General features: G+C 35.9%; 1 protein-coding gene across 1 annotated transcript; it reads right to left on the bottom strand.

Annotated features, from left to right (window-relative positions):
* Window positions 1-1134: 1134 nt before the first annotated feature.
* On the bottom strand, window positions 1135-6500 carry LOC110378068 (glia maturation factor beta). The gene is made up of 4 exons (XM_049851461.2): window positions 6289-6500; window positions 4515-4624; window positions 3280-3367; window positions 1135-2576 (listed from the first exon to the last, which is right to left on the bottom strand). Exons 1-4 carry the CDS (start codon window positions 6394-6396, stop codon window positions 2457-2459), a joined length of 426 nt encoding a protein of 141 aa, XP_049707418.1. The 5' UTR covers window positions 6397-6500; the 3' UTR covers window positions 1135-2456.
* Between the last annotated feature and the right edge of the window lie 14028 nt (window positions 6501-20528).

The raw sequence follows: 20528 nt of genomic DNA, 5'->3' as shown, positions 1-20528 counted from the left end.
CCGCATGCGGGCACCGTATGCTACTGACTTTAGGAGTAAAATTGTGCGCATTCAAAGTGGAGTTACCTACATGTACAGTCACGTGAAAAAGATGTAATACACAAAAAAATATGGTACCCTTCTTATGTTTTATTTTTTTTTTGTTTATGTACTCGTCTCTTCTTAATTATAAAGAAGGCTTTTGTTAATTACTTAGTACAATTAGTTATAGGTATACGGTTTTGATATTAAACACGACTGCTGTTCATTATATATTATCTATCTATTGATTTACATTAGCGATAGAATATTGGAAACGGTCGTAAATAACGCCACAATAATGGTAAAGTATGAACTTGCGAATGGAAAAGTAAAGTAAAATTCGCTTTCGGCAGAAGCTACATATTTTTGCATTTGACTGTACTTCATAATTACTCCATTTACTGGTTACTTAGTACTAACGTTGCCATCTACAAATACTAACACACGTCTAAACTAAATACTTACTTCCTATATATTATTAACTAGCTGTTTTCCCGCGGTTTCACCCGCGAACTACTGCCCGTACTCGGGTAAAACATATAGCTTATGTCACACAAATGAATTGTGTAATTTTTCAAATCAGTTCAGTAGTTTCCGAGCTTTTAGGGCACAAACTAACAAACAAACAAAAAAAGTTTCTTTACTATATTAGTATAGATTATAATATTACTTTTTTTTTATATACCTTTGGCTTAATATACGTTACAAATGGTGTATAAAAATTATAGTTACACATATTACTGATGTTAAGTGAAAAAAAATATGGGTGACTTAGAGTGAGTTGCACCATTTAACTATAATGACAACCAAAGCATAAAGTTGCCCGGGTAACTGGGTTGAGGAGGTCAGATAGACAGTCGCTCCTTGTGGCACACTGGTACTCAGCTGCATCCGGGTAGACTGGAAGCTGACCCCAACATAGTTGGGAAAAAGGCTCGGAGGATGACAATTGAGCAAATTGATGATTTGACAACTGCTAATGATTCGGTTATCGTTATAGTTAAATGTTGCAAATTACCGTCAAATATTAAATTATATATTTTTGAGTAAACAATGAGACTATTATGACAATAGCCCACCCTGTGAAGTTTTAATAAAATTATTATTTTACAAAAAAAAAATAGAGTATTTGACTAACATTTAAATATGAATATTATTGGAAATAGTCAAACACTCTTCAGTTATATGGCAAGACAGTCTTGTCATGATGAAATCTGAACAAGATCAAATTAACTTAAACGAGGAAAAACTATACATTTGAGAAGACACTTAACTAAAGATAAACAGTATTGATAAGACTTTTTGATAAAAACTCAGTTGTAAAATAAAAAACGTAAATACAATAATAATGCTTACTTAGTCTTCCCATCACAATAGCCCAAGTAGTTTTCATCCATAGTTATAATTGCCCATAGTTAGCAATAGTTTAGCACAGAACCGGGGATTGTCCTTGGGTACATTTCTATAGTGTATACAGGGATAATCGTCGGTTTTGTGTCACCATTTCATTAAAGTTGTCTCAAAAGGGCTTCAGCGTGTTGGCTTCGGCACAACGTTCGCCTCCCAAAAATTCGGGTATCTCTAGTCCCGAGGTCTGGTAGAGACATACTTACTTAATAAAGTGAATCATTATTTTAAGCAGTAGTATAATCATCGGCAGGATATTGAGCCCTGACCTTCACCTGCACAGAAGTGATTTATTGGTTTATTGCCTTAAGTGTACAGTGCGCAAAGCGATCCCCACTCTTCCGCCAAGAGCTCAATATCCGTGCCGATAACTATATATTTGTTTAATATGTATTTGTGTAACGTCCTATCAAGAATGTTTACCTTTAGTAGTGCCTAATCAAATGGAGTATAGATATAATTTAATTTAGCGAATAATGGTGAAAATTGGCTTTAATCACTACACAAAATGGCAGTTTGATTATAATATAATAATACATTTAGTTTTAGGAATGCTACGAGGACTCACATTGATATTTAATATAAAACATACATCCCTTATTAATAAAATCTTATATTATTCTCAAATGAAGGTCCCTTTCTCTTAAATAGCATTTTTGACTTGATAGAAAGAGACAAAAATATGGACAGTTAAATCAAGTTTTATTATCAAAATTACTATTACTTAGTACTATCAGTAACAAAATTCCATGAATACACAAAAAAAAAACTAAAATTACCACTTTAACGACTGATCAACAAATAATTTGAACAGCAGAGAATTACTGAAGTCGATGAACACAGATTTTACAGTTTAAAAAATTGTATAATTTTTATTGTGTTCCACAGAATTATGCTGCCGATTGTACATAAAAAAAGTTGACTCAAAATTCAGCAAATGATTACTTACTGTATACCAAAAAACATCTGCATACGACTTTGACTCACCACCACAAGGACATAAGGTGTAATTTCGTGTGCACTTGTGTTTATTTCTTGAGTTTCTCCTGCAGCCAGTCGGCGGTGAGCTCGTCGATCTCCCGCACTTCTAGTAGACGAGGGGCTCCTACTGCGGCCGCCAGCGCCCGCTGCGTGCCCGCGTACATTACCTGGAAAATAAATAGTACTTATGCTTAGAACTGGATACCTATAACCTTACAATATATTGTAGGTACTCATATTATTTCAAATAATAAATGTTTCTTTCTTCCAAGATGCCGTAAGTATTACTGTTTTTTGTCGCCTGCTTGTAAAATCTTAAGTAATTGAGGGATTTTTAGGTGGAAAGTGCGATGAAGATGTTCTGTACCTAACTATCATATTCTGAAAATTGAAAACATGCTCATGCTCCGCAACTGAGCTTTATCCAACGATAATCATAAGGATGACAAAACATCAAGGACAAAAGATCAAGCTACTCAATCTCCCGCCAGCGGTTTCACCCGTATCCCGTGGCAACTACTCCGCACACCCGAATAAGAAGTTTTTTACTAAGGCCTGATAACATCTATAAAATATAATTAAAGCTGCATCCGTTTCAGGTGGTTTGGCTTTGGCACTTGCGCTGATGGCTAACAAGGTCTATACGGGAGCGACATCGCCGGTCGCAACGTCCGCAGACAAATTGAGTTCCTGGTATAATAAGAAGTAGCCTATCTAATACTGTAACAATTTTTCAAATCCTGAAATCCTGAGATTTGCGAATTTTCAGTCTCGTAAGACGTAGTTCCTGGAGATTTGCGAGCTGAAGCAAAAAACGAACAAACTTCAGCTTAGCAATATAAAATATTAGATATAGTGGAGTAGTGATACCTGCAGCTCCATGTGCGCGTCCCGCGGCGTGTAGAAGATGAAGCACATCGGGAACGACACGCGCCCGTCGTCGTGCTCCAACTTGTAACTGAAAACATATTAGTTTAGCCTGTAATATGGCTTTAACTTTATAAGCTTGTGTCTGTTAAACTGGTGTAGGTGTCACTCACGAAAGTGGATGAGCCATACTCGTGTGAGTAATGCACAATGTAACAACTGTCAAATAGATTGCCTATAACCTTCCTTGATAAATGGTCTCAAAATATTTATTCGCTTGTTTGTGGTAAGTTTATATTACAGCGTGAGGTATAATTCTTCAGTGTTACAATATTTTTAATATCTAAAAATCTTTTCAGTCCGACCCGGGAATCGAACCCGAGGCCGCCTGCATTACAGTCGCTCTAGCAACCACTATATTAACGCTACAGTTGAGATAAGAGTAGGGATGCCATTTCGAATTTCGCCAAACCCGGACAAATATTTAAAAAAACCCGGACATTTGGCGTAAATCGCATTTTTTCCCCGGACGAGTCCGATTTTTTATTGTTTAACAAAACAAGACCTAATTTTTAATATTACCATATTACTTAAATTCAATGAGGTCCTTCCTTACATGAAAGTCAGGGCCGTCTCTAGCTCATGTAGTACCTAGTCATACCTAGTATTGAAAGATTGTGACTTAATGTATTTCGAAGGTCATAATTAAGAAAGCACATATGGAAACTAGGAGTTACCTTTTTGACAGGTTAGACAAAAAAATGTTGAAAAATACAAACAACTGTAAAGTGAACTCGCCGCGAGCGCAGCGAGCGCGAAAATTTTTGAGTTTTGGGTCACTAAAGCACCTAAACTTGTATAATAAAAAAAATCCGCAAAGTGAAGAAGCCGCAAGCGAAGCGAGCGCAAAATTTTTTGAATATTGGGATATTAAAGTAGCTAAACGCAAAAAAAAATGTGTCAAGAAAAGAAGCCGCGAGCGAAGCGAGCGCGGAGTTTTGGGACACTTCGACTTCTGCATTATTAGGCGCCCGGGTAATTCGCATACCCAGGCACCATAGGTTAAGATGGCCCTATAAAAAATGTCCGGGTTTTCCCCGGACACTTCTTGAAACCCCGGCCGGACGGTCCCCGGACGGCCTCCAAACGAGGACAAATCCGGGGAAACCCGGACGGATGGCAGCCCTAGATAAGAGTACACTTGCGATATATCAAAGGCTCAATATGGTAGTGCTCACCTGTACACAATGAAGCGTGGCTGATGCGAAGGCAGCGTGTCCTGCAGATCCTCAAGTTCCACATTCTCCAACTCCTCGTCCACCTCCAGCGTCTGCTTCTCTCTGTTCACCTGGAAATTGGGACAGATTACAGTTGTACTAGCTGTTTGTTATTACTGTTTAATGTTTCACCTGTTTACTGAGGGAATTACTTACATAATGCATAAAAATAAAGCCTATATATCATTCCCATATATGTAAGCTTGAAAGATTTTGCGTGAAAGAGCAACAAATATTCATTTGTATATCTATACATACAGACTTTCACATTTATAATATTAACTAGCTTCTGCCAGCAGTTTAACTTCTCAACGAATCTGGGCAAAAAGTAGCCAATAGCCTTCCTTGATAAATTGGCTCTCTAACACTGAAATATTTTTTTAAATCTGAAGAGTAGTTCCTGAGAGTAGCTTGTTCAAACAAACAAACTAATTATAATACATTAGTATGTACACATAGATAGTATAAAAGCATAGATATGCAATAAGTAGAGACACAAAGGATTACACATTGCTAGACCACAATGCCTAGCTATTTGATATTAGTAAACATATCTTGACATAGCCATGACTAATGTTATATTAATTATTTAATTGTTATTCATCCATCCAGTCTTTTCCCCAACTATGATGGGGTCGGCTTCCAGTCAAACCGGATTCAGCTGAGTACTAGTGCTTTAGAAGGAGCCTATCTGACCTCAACCCAGTTACCCGGGCAACTTAGCAAAGTTGCATTGGTACTTGCCTGACCTGGAATCGAACCCATGCCCTCATACTCGAGAGGTTGGCTCTTTACCCACTAGGCTATCACGACTTCTCTTGTTATTATAACTCAGAAATAAAATATATTCCTCCCTATCAAGGTCTTAAATATGTATTGTATTTATTACATTCAGCCTACCCAAGGGCTATCAGAATGCCTGGGCAACTGGGTTGAGGAGGTCAGATAGGCAGTCGCTCCATGTGGCACACTGGTACTCAGCTAAGTATATCCAGTTAGACTGGAAGCCAATCCTTAGATACTTAAGAAAAGGCTAGGTAAACCCCAGTTTTAAGAAAGTTAGTAAATACTCAGTAGTTATATAGATCTGGGATTATTCATGTCATTTACTATGGCCCTGGTACATATAGGGCTTAAGAAGTAACATGGTGGGTTTATGTCAGTATCAGTCTGACACTCCCTAACTGACATAAAATATGTTATCTTTATTATACACACAAGATATATATTTGTGCTTGGCATAACAACAATCAAACATTATTTACTTAGTTAGAAATGGGCACATAAGATGTATAAATAATTGAGATAGTTGTCAAACTTATTGTTACTACTACTTTTTCTATTCCTCAGGATAAGTAGGATTACTTATAAAATAGTTATTAGTGAATAAATATAAGTTTGTAATGCAAAATACAGGCCACAAAGTAACCAATCATGGACGCAGAATAAACCAAAGCCTAGGTACAAAATAAACTGCAATCTCACTATGATTCATTTGTACTAAATAAAATAATAAGCAATTCCTGTACAAGTACTTTAATATCACGAACAGTGACGTAAGTACGAAGATATGGTCGAATGACTCAGGCCCAATAGACCTGAACAATTACGGTAATTACGGACAAATACACCCAAAAACTTACTGTACTTACAAAAGAATAGTTATACAACCGTTCTAAGACCTTCTTAGAGTAGTACAACAAAAAATAAATAACAAAAACTATCTCAAAAGTACCTTCAGTATCAGCGCAGAATTAGTCGTGTGTTTCTGAAATCGGAACTTCTTCAACACCTCCTTGACGTCGTCGGTGATGTCGCAAACGTTCACGTTGTGAGATGACATGTTTATTATTTGAATTTAATTTAAAAATAAACAATAAATAGCGGAAATTGCCGTCGTTTGTTTACGTCGACAATCTGACAAGTGACGTCAACGCCCTTGACAATAATAGAGGTGCGAAGTGTTTGCAGTCTGTTAGTTAATCGATCGATTAAAAATGATTTTAGTCTACAGTTTGTTTTTGATTTATTAATTATCAGAGAAAATGGTAACTTTACATTTAAAAAATTGTGCAAACTATCTGAATGAGTGCACTTCCGTCCGTACGACATATTGAAAAGGTATTCCCTCTTTGTAACAAAATAAATCATGTTCAATCAATTTATCAAATTATATTTTTTTATTCCATATTAGTACGTACGTTCCATTAACTATAATTGAAATAATAAAAAAAAAAACAGATTAATATTTCTTCATCAAGTCTTGTGAACATGCGCAACTCTAATGGAACGTTTCAATTTCTCAAAGAATAACTTTTCCTTAATGTCACTCTTTGTACCGATCGTTAGTTTTATATTAAATATAAACATAAAAATTTGATAATTTTAACCTTTCAAGTAATAATTAATGAATAAATTAATTATTAGAATACATTACATACCTACTCAATTTTTCATACATTCATCAGATTTAAATCGTAGTTCAGAACGCAAATGTCAACATGACATTTTGAAATGAAAAGCAGATTTTCCTGTGATTCCCTGTAAAAGGTATTTTTGTTGAAAATATCAACAAACGAGTAATAAAAAATATTTTTGATGATTTTTAATTAAATTTGCTTCTTCCATTCAGTGTTCTTCATTATCGTATTACTAAATTCTGGTGTGAAAACGTAAAATATAGCGAAGTGTTTGGTCATGATAAAAAGTAGTTTAGTAATTTTATCGGTTTTCTGCAATAGTGTATGTTTAGGCGGCCTAAATAAAGGTCAACAGCATTGAAGAGGATTCTGCGGTGCTTGTAAGTATCGCTAGTCACTTATAAATAACGATATTTGTAACATAAACAAGGTGTAAAGTATTCATAACATCGGATTCCTTGAAACGTCTAGCGTAAGCAACTAGCACAATTGTTTAACATTAGAAGGTGATTTTCCTGCCTTTTCTTATGCAAATGTGCGTAAAGATAGTCTGCCTACTCGTTTATCTTTAGAATTAACTTGTAAAGCGTGTTTATTACGCAATTTTAGAGGATTAGTTAGGATTTCGATAAGAAATCGAATGGTATTCACAAATCCTTTGTACGTAGTCATTGTGTGGTGTTACTGACCTAAATATGCTAATTACTGTGGATTGGACCTTCGTTTATCAGTAAAGTCGTTTGCCTCGAGATTTGAGTGAATATAAATAAAGATTTTATGACAAAAGTGAAGGTGATCATTTTACACTATGTTACTTTCACTTATTAAAATTCATAGACAACATTTTTTTATTTTTTTGCAAACAGGAGTTTTGCTTTAACCACCTTTCTGTCTGATTTTTAAAGTAGGTCTCAACTCATTGTCTAGTTATGTTTAAATAATATAATAAACAATAATAGGGGCTTTGTTTGAGCTTTTAACAATAACTAATGTTATTTGTTAGCCTCAAAGATCTGTTTTACTAGTCTATACTAATATTATAAACAGGAAAAATTTATATTTTTGTGTTTGTTTGTAATGGATAAACTCAAAAACTATTGGGCCAATTTTTTAAACTCTTTCACCATTACAAAGCTACATTATCTGCAAGTAACATAGGCTATATAGTAGCCCCAGTAAAGGCAGTAGTTCCCGCGGGATGAGGGTGAAAATGCGGGAAAATGGGTAGTTTAATATAATAATAGAAACTATTTTATATACTGGAAGGAGCCCTTTACATGACCTCAATATTACATTTCTATCATATCAGATGTCTTTCAAAGTAGGTCAGCAATTTAACTATACCTATTCAACCTCTTTCTATACTTTGGTTATGTATTTAACCAGAGGTCAACAACCTTGATAGGACTGGGCATAGCTTGCCAACAGTGTTTTTTTTTTCAATTCAGTACATTAAGAAATTTTACAGTAATTGTGGGGTAAACGGACAAACAAAAACCTTTTTCCTTTTATAAAGTTAATTTAGTTATTCCTTATATTAAAATGACCTCAAATTATTTTGTTTCAGAATTTGTGTCTAATAATGGACTGGACAGAGTGAAGTTTTGTGAAGTATACATTGTGAGGGAGACGAACATAGATAACCGACCATGGCTTCTTCATGTAAGTATTTATATCAATATTATTTATGTATTCATTTATTAAATACTTTTTACACATTGTACTACAACAGACTAATAATAAAGCTATTTAAGCTATTATAAAGCTGATGATTTTGTTGGTTTATATGAATGCGCTAATATCAAGAACTACTGTTTTCCCTTTCAAACACTTGTTCAGTATTAGATAGCCCATTTAATAAGGAAGGATATAGAATGGCAACTTTCATCCGGATTTTTGAAGTAGTTAGCACAGAATGGGGGTAAAAAAGCTGGTGAAAGCCATATTTCAATATTTTCTAAATAAGCCATAGATCAAAATTAATTTATTCAAAATTGAATTAACTAACATCAAGCATAACAAAGGACAGTCCCTAAAACGCCCACCCTTCACCACTTTCTATGTGTTTTGCTGGGAAGCAGAAGTGGCGCAACAGCAACGAGAAATAATGGCGTCCACGCCTACTGTCTATTGGCTATTCTCTCTAAAGAGATCAGCTACGCAGGACATATTATAGTTTGGGCACATTTGCTTGGACACAGGTGCACTCACTATTCCTTCACTCTCATAGCGTGATGGGACAACAGCAATCCATACTGTACATATAATAAAGAGAAAACATTTCTTTCTTTGTACCCTAAAAGCTCCAAAACTACTGAACTGATTTGAAAAATTCACTGTTATTGTAATAAATTGCAATGCCTTAACAGGCAACTAAGTTCTAAGAACGTACCTAACTATAAGATCCTTTTTATACCTACTTAGTTCGCAATAAAGATTTTGAATTTGAACTGTTGGAAAGCTGCTCTCTCCCCTAGTAACATAGGCTATATTTTATCTCCCACGGGACGCGAGTAAAACTGCGGTAAAAGGGCTAGTATAGTAAGATCTATCTACGCATTAGTGTTGCGTATAGCTACAGCATATTGACTTGTAATATATTGATACTAGTCGTCCTATGTGGGCGTCTGTTTTGTGCTAATATGACGCATAGCGTGTGTTTATACAAGTTTTCATTAATTCGATATTGGATCTCGTTGGAGAGGAATGTACATATAAAGTATAGACAGATGGTAGGGGATTAGTCATTATTGCGTTTGGTAACTAATAGCGCTTTCGTGCTAGAGGACTTTTCGGTGCCTTTAGGGTACAAACAAACAAAAAATGTTTCCTCTTTATTATATGTATTAGTAAACATAGATTAGTATAGGTTACTGGGGCGTACAAAAGATAACACTTGTAACCGTGCGACAGGTTTTTTTTCCGCGCGAAAAATTGTGCGAATAAGCGCGAAATAATCCACTGGTGTGAACATGTTAATAATAATGAATGTCAGATAATTTAAAAGTAACATTTTAATATGTCGAAGACAATTAAGTTTAAATTGATAGAAAGTGATGAGTTTTTATCGTCACGGGTGTAGGCAGCAAACTAACTCTCTTTTAAAATGGAGTCATAAATGTTTTATTAGTGTCAGTATATAAGTAAGATGTATTATTTTGTTTCAGTTGAAACAACGGAGATGCTGGAGAAGACGCCGTAAGTAATTTCTTATTAATTAATCCATAGACCATTGAACAAAAAGAAAATATTGTTTGACTGTTGTTACAAGAAGACAGAAGGCAGAAAGTCTGACTAAAACCATTCTTAATTAAGGGGCATATCAGGTTGCCTAGGTAAACTGGATTGAGGAGGTCAGGTAGGCAGTCGCTCCATGTGACACACTGGTAGTCAATTGCATCTGGTTAGACTGGAAGCTGACCCCAACACAGTTGGCAGCATCAGTCGGCTCGTCTGCCTAGCGTTTTCCCAACTATGTTGGGTTAGTCTAGTCTCACAGGATGCAACTACTGCCTATCTGACCTCCTCAACGCATATACAGTTCTCGCAAAATTAAATTCCTAAGTATACAAGTACTACTACATATGTCACAAAACTCCTTCTCATGCTTCTAGCAACCGCTGTTAGGATTCGTCTACACGGAGCATGTAGCTTTAGCAAGTTAACATGCGCAAGTGACAAGAGTACGCGGGTGGGTCTTGCTTTGGTACATGCGTGAGTCGCACGTTTTAAAATGCATGTAACCTGCGCATGTGCCTCAACATGCGCAAGCTACTTGTACCGTGTAGACGCACCCTTACCTAAAAGCAATGTTCCGAGACGACATAAACTTTGGCGCGAACTGACAAAAACTGCACTGGAGATAGTTGTACATATGTTAATTAAATACCTAGTTATTTATTAGTGTAGTATAAATTGCAGATTTATTGAAGTCAATGATGTTTGATATCGTGTGATAGTCAAATGAGGCGTAACTATCTGCGTTTGACACAGATAACAATAAGACAGCGTTGCAGAATTAGCTTAGTGACCACTATCGGAATATAATCTGTAGAATTATTTAAATATAGGTAACGTCCTTCATGCTATTTCACTTTATAAAAAGACAGGTTATGCAAAAGGTTGTCGGGATTGTTCGCGCGAGTTACCGCGGCGCTGGTAGGTACGTGAAGGGCTTAAGAAGGAACATGATGGGTTTTAGTCAGTAAGAGTCTGACACTCCCTCGCACTGCACCCACAGCCGGTTTGTTGAATTTTCCCCATAAAAATTCGCAGGATATTTATTAACAAGGGTTTTCTAAACTAATATAATCAAGATGTATTTTTAAGTTCTTAAGTCTGACGAAATTATGAACCGATTTGAAAAATTCTTTCTCTGTTGGGGAGCTACATTCTTCCCGAGTAACATAGGCTATATTTTATGCCGGTACGGGCAGTAGTTCCCACGGGACGCGGGTGCAACTGCGAGAAACAGCTAGTTTTCAATAAAGCGCCTACTGTAATTATTATAGCAGAATATAATTGACGCAGAGTTGACACTGCTCTGAAAATAAAGAAAGGAGTTTATAATTGATTGCTTATCGCTTTGGCTAATTAATTCGAACTTTGGGGTCAATGTTCCTTATCATAAATAAGCTTATTTAGTAATTTAAGATGTCAAATGTGATAGACAGTTTTATTTTATGTTGGACTACCTATTTCACCCTTGTCCCATGGGATCTACTCCGCGCAACCGGATAAAAGTAGCCTATAGCCTTCTTCGATAAATTGATTGTCTAATATTCAATCTTTTTAAATTGGACCTAATAGTAGTAGAATAGTTAATGAGATAAACGCGTTTAAGCAAACCAACTCTTCAGTTTTATAATATTAAGTATAGATGTGAAAGTTTTTATGATTATTTGGTATTCAATAAAATTACACACATATTAATACAGAATTATAAGATGAATGCAAAATATACTAAAAACAAGACATTAGGAGCTTAAATCCCCGTTTATTAATGGATTTTTCCATGATATCATGTCATCTACACTAATATAAAGAATTCATTCACTGTTGGAAAGCTACACTCTTCCTGAGTAACATCCTTACTATCCTTACTAATATTATAAATCGGAAAGTGAGTTTGTTTGTTTGTTTGTTTGTTTGTTTGTTCCGCTTTCACGCCGTAACTACTGAACCGATTGCTTTGAAATTTTGCAGACGTAAAGTTAGAAGTCCGGATTAAATAATAGGGTACTTTTTATCCCGAAAAAAAATAGATATTTCCGAGGGAAAACAAAAATATTGTTTGCTTGATGGATGGATTGTAGATGGCGCTGTGTGTCGTTTAAAACAAGGTAATATATTGCATCCTTACTAATATTATAAATCGGAAAGTGAGTTTGTTTGTTTGTTTATTCCGCTTTCACGCCGTAACTACTTATTCCAACAGACCTCCCATTTCAATTTAAAAGACTACATCCTTACTAATCCTTACTTACTAATATTATAAATCGGAAAGTGAGTTTGTTTGTTTGTTTGTTTGTTTGTTTGTTTGTTCCGCTTTCACGCCGTAACTACTGAACCGATTGCTTTGAAATTTTGCAGACGTAAAGTTAGAAGTCCGGATTAAATAATAGGGTACTTTTTATCCCGAAAAAAAATAGATATTCCCGAGGGAAAACAAAAATATTGTTTGCTTGATGGATGGATTGTAGATGGCGCTGTGTGTCGTTTAAAACAAGGTAATATATTGCATCCTTACTAATATTATAAATCGGAAAGTGAGTTTGTTTGTTTGTTTATTCCGCTTTCACGCCGTAACTACTTATTCCAACAGACCTCCCATTTCAATTTAAAAGACTACAATTTCCTCTAAGGATTTCATTTGCAATGACCATTAATAAAGCACAAGGCCAAACTCTAAGGGTTGCTGGAGTACACTTAGAAAAACATTGTTTTTCGCATGGTCAGCTCTATGTAGCGTGTTCCCGGATTTCCAGTGCCCAAAATCTGCATGTTTTTGCTCCACAAGGGAAAACGTATAATATAGTGTACCATTCAGTTTTGGTTTAACAACTAATCGTATCCAGCGTTACATCGCGCTTCTTAGATTTTTCCGTGGGAATGAGAAGTTTTCTTATAGTTGTGATTTATACCGCAATATAACCGAATTCCACGCGGGCGAAGCCGCGGGCGGAAAGCTAGTAGTGTATATTTTATCCTGGTACCTACGAGCTGAAGTTTCCTCGGGAAAACAGTATGAAATAATAGTAGGAAATGTTATATGTAGAATTATGTCCCAATTGGAAATTGGTGTAGGTAACTCTATTGTTTAATTTTATTTACTGATAATTTGTATAAGTTAACTAATATGACCTTTGGTTTATAAGAGATAAGCTCAGATACAGGTATGAAGAATGAATTCTCAATAGTTTTATACATTTATAAAAACAAACTTTGTTTGTTTATTTTTGTCGGAACTACTGAACTGATTTTAAAAATTCTTTCACTATTGGAAAGCTGCACTCTTCCCGGACATATTTTATCCCGGTACGGACAGTAGTTCCCACGGGACGAGCATGAAACCACGCGAAAACGACTATTTTTGAGTTTAACGCCAACACACGAATAGACGAAACTCTTTTATAAGTAGTGATAGACTTATGTTATCATCTGCCTAGCCTTTTCCCAACATGCTAGGGTCGGCTTCCAGTCTAACCAGTCTCACCAGTCTCATGTTTTACAAGGAGCGACTGCCCATCTTAACCCCTCTACCCAGTTATCCGGGTAACCCGATACCCCCTATGTAAGACTGGTGTAGACTTACTGGCTTCTGACTACCCGTAACGACTGCCCAAAATGTTCAAATAACAGCCTGGATCGACAATATATACGTGTTACAATATACTATATAAAAAGATATGTTTCTGTACAATGTGCTTATGTATATGTATAGTACATAGATTGCAGGATAGTACTTACATACAAAGGTAGTTACCTTTAAAACCCGCTTAAGCTAGTTGCAGAATCTTTATCTTTGTCATTGAGACCGTGAGACGATGGCTACACCGGATTGTCTAACAAAACAGACGATATTCAACCTTAAGATTTTAGGGATAGAGTGCATTTTGTATTGTACGCTGTGATACTATGATCTAAGTAGCGTAATCTGTTTAGTGATGGGCTTGTGTCGGTGTAGGTTTGTCGATAGTTTGGTAGTTTTATCGAGTAGGATAGTGTCATTTTGGATAAGTGTTAAATGAGTTGAGTTTTATTTAAGCATGATGTATTAATATTATTTTTGAAAGAAATTATCGATATTTGATAAAGTAATTAACAGTCAATACTAGTGAATGGATTGTAATAAATTACATGTCCTTGAATTTGTATTGATACAGATGGGCAAGGCCAAATATCTTAACAGGAAAACCTCTTACTTTTGTGTAGAGTTGACGGACTTTACCTGTTGTTAATACCGACAATAACAACAAAAAAATAGAAGAAAAAAAATTATTGCTCTAAATCAACGTTGCAAGTTTCTTTCATGCAAGTAAATCCGCGTTTAAAGCCTAACTAACAAAATTTTGAACTTATATTACCCTAAAATAAACCGATCCACATTGCAATTTAATTAAATGTCACAAGTATGGGCAAGTTTGCAGTTTTCACCTGCAAAGATACCGTTATGTAAATTACTTTCATTTCGAGTGGTAAGTAGATATGTAGAGATAAAGAAATGGTATATATTGCAAAAATGAAAAGGATGTGTAGGCAGTCGATATTTTATTTTTCAAAACAGTCATTAGTATGTTAACAAAAAAAATTGTGTTAAATGTCCCTTTTTGGGTCCATAGGTGATGAGCATGAATGTGGATGGAAAAAGAGGAAGGATTAAAGAAACGATGAAAAGATTGTGTAAAATTCGACATAAGAAAGAAGGTAGAAGAAGAAGACATGCTGCGCCGACTGGTAATAAAGAATTGGGATAAGGGCAGGAGGATAACGGGCACCGTTATCCTCCTGCCTGGTATCGGTACTTATGGTGTCTTACTGGTATCGGTATTTGTATCAAGCATTGTACCTAACCCAATGGCAGCATGTACCACGATAATAAAAATAAATACACCTTAGAACAATATAGCTTTATTGTGTTTATAGGTGTTTATTCGACAAAGCATGTATAATCGTATTTTAGAACCACATCAAAACTGTATCTGCAAAATTATCGACCGTGTACAGAATAAAATATCGATAAATTCTAACAAATCGTGTCGCATCACTAGTATTCCTCCATTGAGGTATCTGGTCAGGTCCGCGGCAGTAATCGCGCGCGCTCGCGGACCACCGCTCGTGATGCACGGCGAAAGTTGCCGAACTCGCCCGAACACGATCGGAACGCTTTCCAAATTCAAAATGCTCTGATTTTGTATTCGGTTATTTTTAGCAACCAGTGTTTTGTGTAGTGTTTTATTTTTTTATAAGTGTGTGTTAGTGTTCCTTTTTCGAATTTTTGAATTTCGAGATAGGAATCGTTGTTTTTTTTTGTTTTTATCTTCAAGAGTTTTTTGTTTAGTTGTTATAAGAAGTTCTTATTATAAGTTGGTTCGTTTATTGATTACTTATAAATGGAGTGTTTTATAAGTTTTTAAGTAAGGAAGTTGGCGTGTAATTCAGCTGGTTATTTCAAGTGAAAGTTTATTGTAATCGACAGATTGGATGCGGTAACTGACAGACAAGTTGCTACTGAGTAGATGCCCTGGTTTTGCTTTAGTTCCGTACTAAGTTCGCTTGTTTTGCAGGTTTATAAAATGGTACTTTAAAGATTAAGTATCATAACATGCTGGGTACAGTTATCTTCTCATATAGAGAAGGCAATAGGCATTGATTACCATGGTCTCCCTCAAGGTAGAGACTTACATGGTAATACTCAAATGTTACTTAAGATGATGATTGTTAAGTACCTAGTCCGTAAAATTGAGCGTGGTTTCAGGTTTCGGCTATTAGTAAGAGCTTAACTTGAACTTATAAGAAAAGTAGAGTAAGATCAGACTTATTCAGTTTTAATACAAATGTAAAAGTTAAAATCCAGGTTTAACCACTGCTTGTAGAGCTTGAAATCTGTGTTAAAGTTGTGCGCAATTGTGTAAAAAAATATACATAATCGGTAATGAAGTTCTAGAAATAGTATCGATATAAAATGATATCAATGTAGACTCGTTTGTTTCAAAATAATAGTTTACTAGCTTTTGGCCAGTGGTTTCATCCGCATCCCTTGGGAACTTCTGCTTTCACCCGCAAAAAAAGTACCCAATAGCCATCCTCAATAAATGGGCTATGTATCACTAAAATAATTTTTCAAAACAATCCAGTTGTTACCCTCTAAAGTTAGCGTGTTCAAACAAACACTTCAGCTTTATAATATTAGTATGATATATTGAAATGGCCGCCAAATTCCAAGCAATGGAGAACCAATTATAACCTCGTAGTTAGATATGTATTGTATTGGTATGTAGTAATTAAAGCAATGAACTCACGTTTGTCCGTAAAAACCTTGCTAAAATATAACTAAGCAATCGTAGGTATCATTGACAAAATAGCAAGGAAAATGTGTTGAGGAAACCTGCAGAATTTTAATTCAAACATGATCATATTTTATTAACACATATCTAATCAAAAGGTTAATTCTAAAATTCGCGTAGTCCTAATATTATTAATGCGAAAGTAAAGGACGATGGGCGTTTTGGTACCCTGTCCAACAGTGTTGATTCTAGTACCATTGCGTAGGTCTTGGCAAGGCAAAAAATGTTTACTATGACGACTAGTCCCAAATCCTTGTCCATATCGCGTGACATCGAATAATAGAATGTGTATTGTTCAAAGTCATCAACGTAGATGTAGTTCTTAAATCCAACTGTATTGAATAAAAACTGGTATAATAACAACAAAAACAGGAATTTGGTCTTCTTAGAATGTTTGCCTGCCGACTGCTTTAAAAAAAAGACCTAGCAAACCTTTGCAGTTCACCTAGAACTAGCTTATGTATTTGATGAGTCTTTCAGTATCTACAATCAAAAAGTTGAAAAGTCAGGAGACGATGTTTACATAGTAGGTACATACTACGACTCAATCTTGCTCCTCAAGAGGTGCTGAGATAATGATGAATTTCTTCTTAAAAAAAGATGAATAGAAATGTGTTGAACTTTTGTCAAATCAGATGACGATTGTGTTTCCGTAGTATGACTCCATAGACTATTACAACCTTTAGATTATAACAGAGTGTATCTCAAACAATGTAAGATGTCTATTAACTGAGTTTAAAATTGTTACACTGACAACATATGCCTCTTAATGAATTTGCATATATGGATGACATACTTGTTGCTATGTCGATTCAATTTTTATCATTACTCGGATCGGACAGCTAATTGAGGCAAGCCCCATAGTTTTTATTATTCTTTACGTAAATACCTTTCTAATGATATATCATACGTTACTGTTGGAGCGGGTACCAAATCCCATACAAAGTGCCCATTGTCCTTTGTCTGATATCTATAGAAATAAACTTAACTTTACTTTACTTTGTGAGTACATAATGGTTAAAGGTCCACCGGGTCTTGAAATTAGCTCATTCAAACGACAGACAAAGTCTTCAGCTTAAAATACTATCTGGTATGAGGGTAAAAGTGGGATTCCAGTAACACTAAAAAAGTACAGTAGTTCCTGTAACTAGCGTATTCAAACAAACAAACAGTAATATTACTTAGTAGAGACTGCGTTGGAACAATCTTCAGGATATCAGCAATCTTCTTATTACAAATATAATGTTGGTTAGTCATGCAATTGACATGTGAGATATTATTATGATGCTCAATCAAGGAAATATCATTAGAAAAGTATTGAGTTATATTCATATGGAAAATTTGTTATGACATTCAAGCCAATTTCGGTCACGGCGGCTGTTCTCATAATGACGAAATCAGCCAGCTGCGCAGGACATATTATAGGTGCACTCACTATTCCTTCACTCTTGTAGTTAGGGACGTCCTTAATTTTTTGGGTTGCTCTGGTAACTGGGCTGAAGAGGTCAGATAGGCAGTCGCTCCATGTGACACACTGGTACTCAGCTGCAGCCAGTTAGACTGGAAACCGACCCCAACATAGTTGAGAGAACGCCTAGTAGACAATTGTATTATCAAATAGTCCCGTCAGGCTCGTCTGAAGATATTCAACACAGCTACAATTTATTATTTGATTCGGTGAGTAGGCCTGATTGTGTGCTAACAATGAGTGTTGAACATCCATTGTTTCATTATGTCTTCAGTTGTTGCTCTATTAGATAAATAGAACTTATTAACTGACTGTACCTATATACTTCCTAAGTGTGTCATCTGCCGAGCCGCTCCAACTATGTTGGGGTCGGCTTCCAGTCTAACCAAATGTAGTGGAGTACCAGTGTGCCACAAGGAGCGACTGCCTGTCTGACCTCCTCAACCCAGTTACCCGGGCAGCCCGATACTCCTTGGTAAGGCTAGTGCCAGACTTACTGGCTTCTGACTACCCGTAACGACTGCCCAGGATGTTCAATGACAGCCGGGACCTACGGTTTAACGTGCCATCCGAAACGGAAAAGTCATTGGTGTCCAGGATATACCATATTTAAAACGGATTCACTTTTTCCATTTGTTATTTATATTAGCAAGGATGATACGAGGAAAATACATATAGTAAATACAAAATATGTAGTTAAGATATAATTTACGTATTATGTATTACGGAAAACAGGTTTTATTTAAAAAATATGGCTAAAGCTTCCTTCACATTGAGTCCGAAGTTCGAGTGCTAAACTTGCACAAACGAAACGAAAATATTTTACGTAAGTATTTTTAGAAATCTTGCACTAAAATTGCACATTTTGCACTCGGATGAAAAATTTTGGTGCTAAGATCGATCGAGGAAAGCCATATTATTATTTTATTCGGGTTTTCAGAATGGAGTCGATTACTTTTTCAATTTAAATCTGTTTTTACTGGCGGCATTGTAAATAAAGGTTTATCCTGTTTGTAGGTTTGTAATGCTCTGAGCCTCTGATGAACTCATGAATGGAAACGTTAACAATATTAGGAAAATACGTCGTAAATATAATTACTATGTTATGACGTATTGAATTCGCAGGTTCAACTAACACTATATTAATTTTACGTCAGTGGGTAAACTTAGTACGTCAGGTAACTTTGCCGCTAGGAATTTGGCGACTAGAGCCTGCACGATAGTTAAAATGTATTAACAATACACTAATCCGCATTTGCAAAGTTTCAAATAGCTGATTTCAGAGCGGCAAAAACATTTGACGAGAGCTTCGCTTCTGAGAAGCCTGAAACCGGCCTGCCAGAGTCGAGAAAGTCTGACATCCAGTCTTACCAAGGGGTATAGTCGGATAGACTGTCGCTCCATTTAGTTAGACTTGAAAGCTATATACTAAACCTGGCGTACCCGGATAAAAGTACCTTTAAGAGCCCCCGCAGACCACAGACTTTTTATCGGCCGATAGTTTGGTCGGGCTCTTAATCAGTACATTCAGTACGCAGGTGTAAGCAAGTGCGCACACTGTGACGATTTGGTATCGGCCGATAAGCAAGTTTGATGGGCTTCCCGATTCCATTCAAACTAAACTGTCGAAAAACTATCGGCCGACCGTATAATCAGTATTGGCTCCCTACCACACGCGCACACATAACGATTTTTTAGTCGGCCGACTAAGCCGATAGTTCAGTTCGCTCTGAGCTTTGGCAGCGAATGGACGGTCGCGCGTGTTTTGTAAAATCTCGTCGAACAATTCTCAGTCACTTATTTCGGAATCTTCGATCGTAACTTTGATCGAGGAAGTCGAAAAACGCCCTGAACTTTAATAATCGAGTAATTTGGAATGCATAGTGTAAAATTTTCCATTTAATAATCTATCACTAAAGATATGATGCACCCAATACTCTCGGGCTCTCTTTTTAATTTTCCTTCTCCGGTGTAGGAGAGCATTAATAACATTTCTATGCAATCTCGGTGTGCGTACTAGCAGGCCAACCCGACTAAACTATCGGCCGATAAAAAGTCTGTGGTCTGCGGGGGCTCTAAAAGCCTTGAGATATAGGGCGATTTTTCCAAATTGGCTAAGGAGTTATCGAGATTAGCGCATTCAAGCAAAGAAACAAAGCTGTGTAATATTTATATGGAGACACGGATATGTAATTTTATAAAACAATCACAGAGTAATAAAAAAGCGGTAATTTAGTATCAATAACTCTTACGTGATCGCGGTAACTTCAATAGGGAATACCAAGTTATGTACGACACCTGTAAAATGTATTGTCGTTGTAAACTGAATAACCTAATGTAATCAGTTATTTATTAATCGTTTCTGGGAAAAAATAAAAATAATTTTATAATGTTATAAACACATCCTCGACTGTTTTCTATTTGCATAAGTATTACTTAAACCATGTCTCAAGAATAATACTACTTCGCGCACCCGAATAAAATGTATAAAGCTAGTTATATCTAGTATCGAATTTTATCC

Source organism: Helicoverpa armigera, chromosome 29, assembly GCF_030705265.1.
Source record: "Helicoverpa armigera isolate CAAS_96S chromosome 29, ASM3070526v1, whole genome shotgun sequence".
Lineage (NCBI taxonomy): Eukaryota > Metazoa > Arthropoda > Insecta > Lepidoptera > Noctuidae > Helicoverpa > Helicoverpa armigera.
This window is presented reverse-complemented; position numbering and strand designations above follow the sequence as displayed.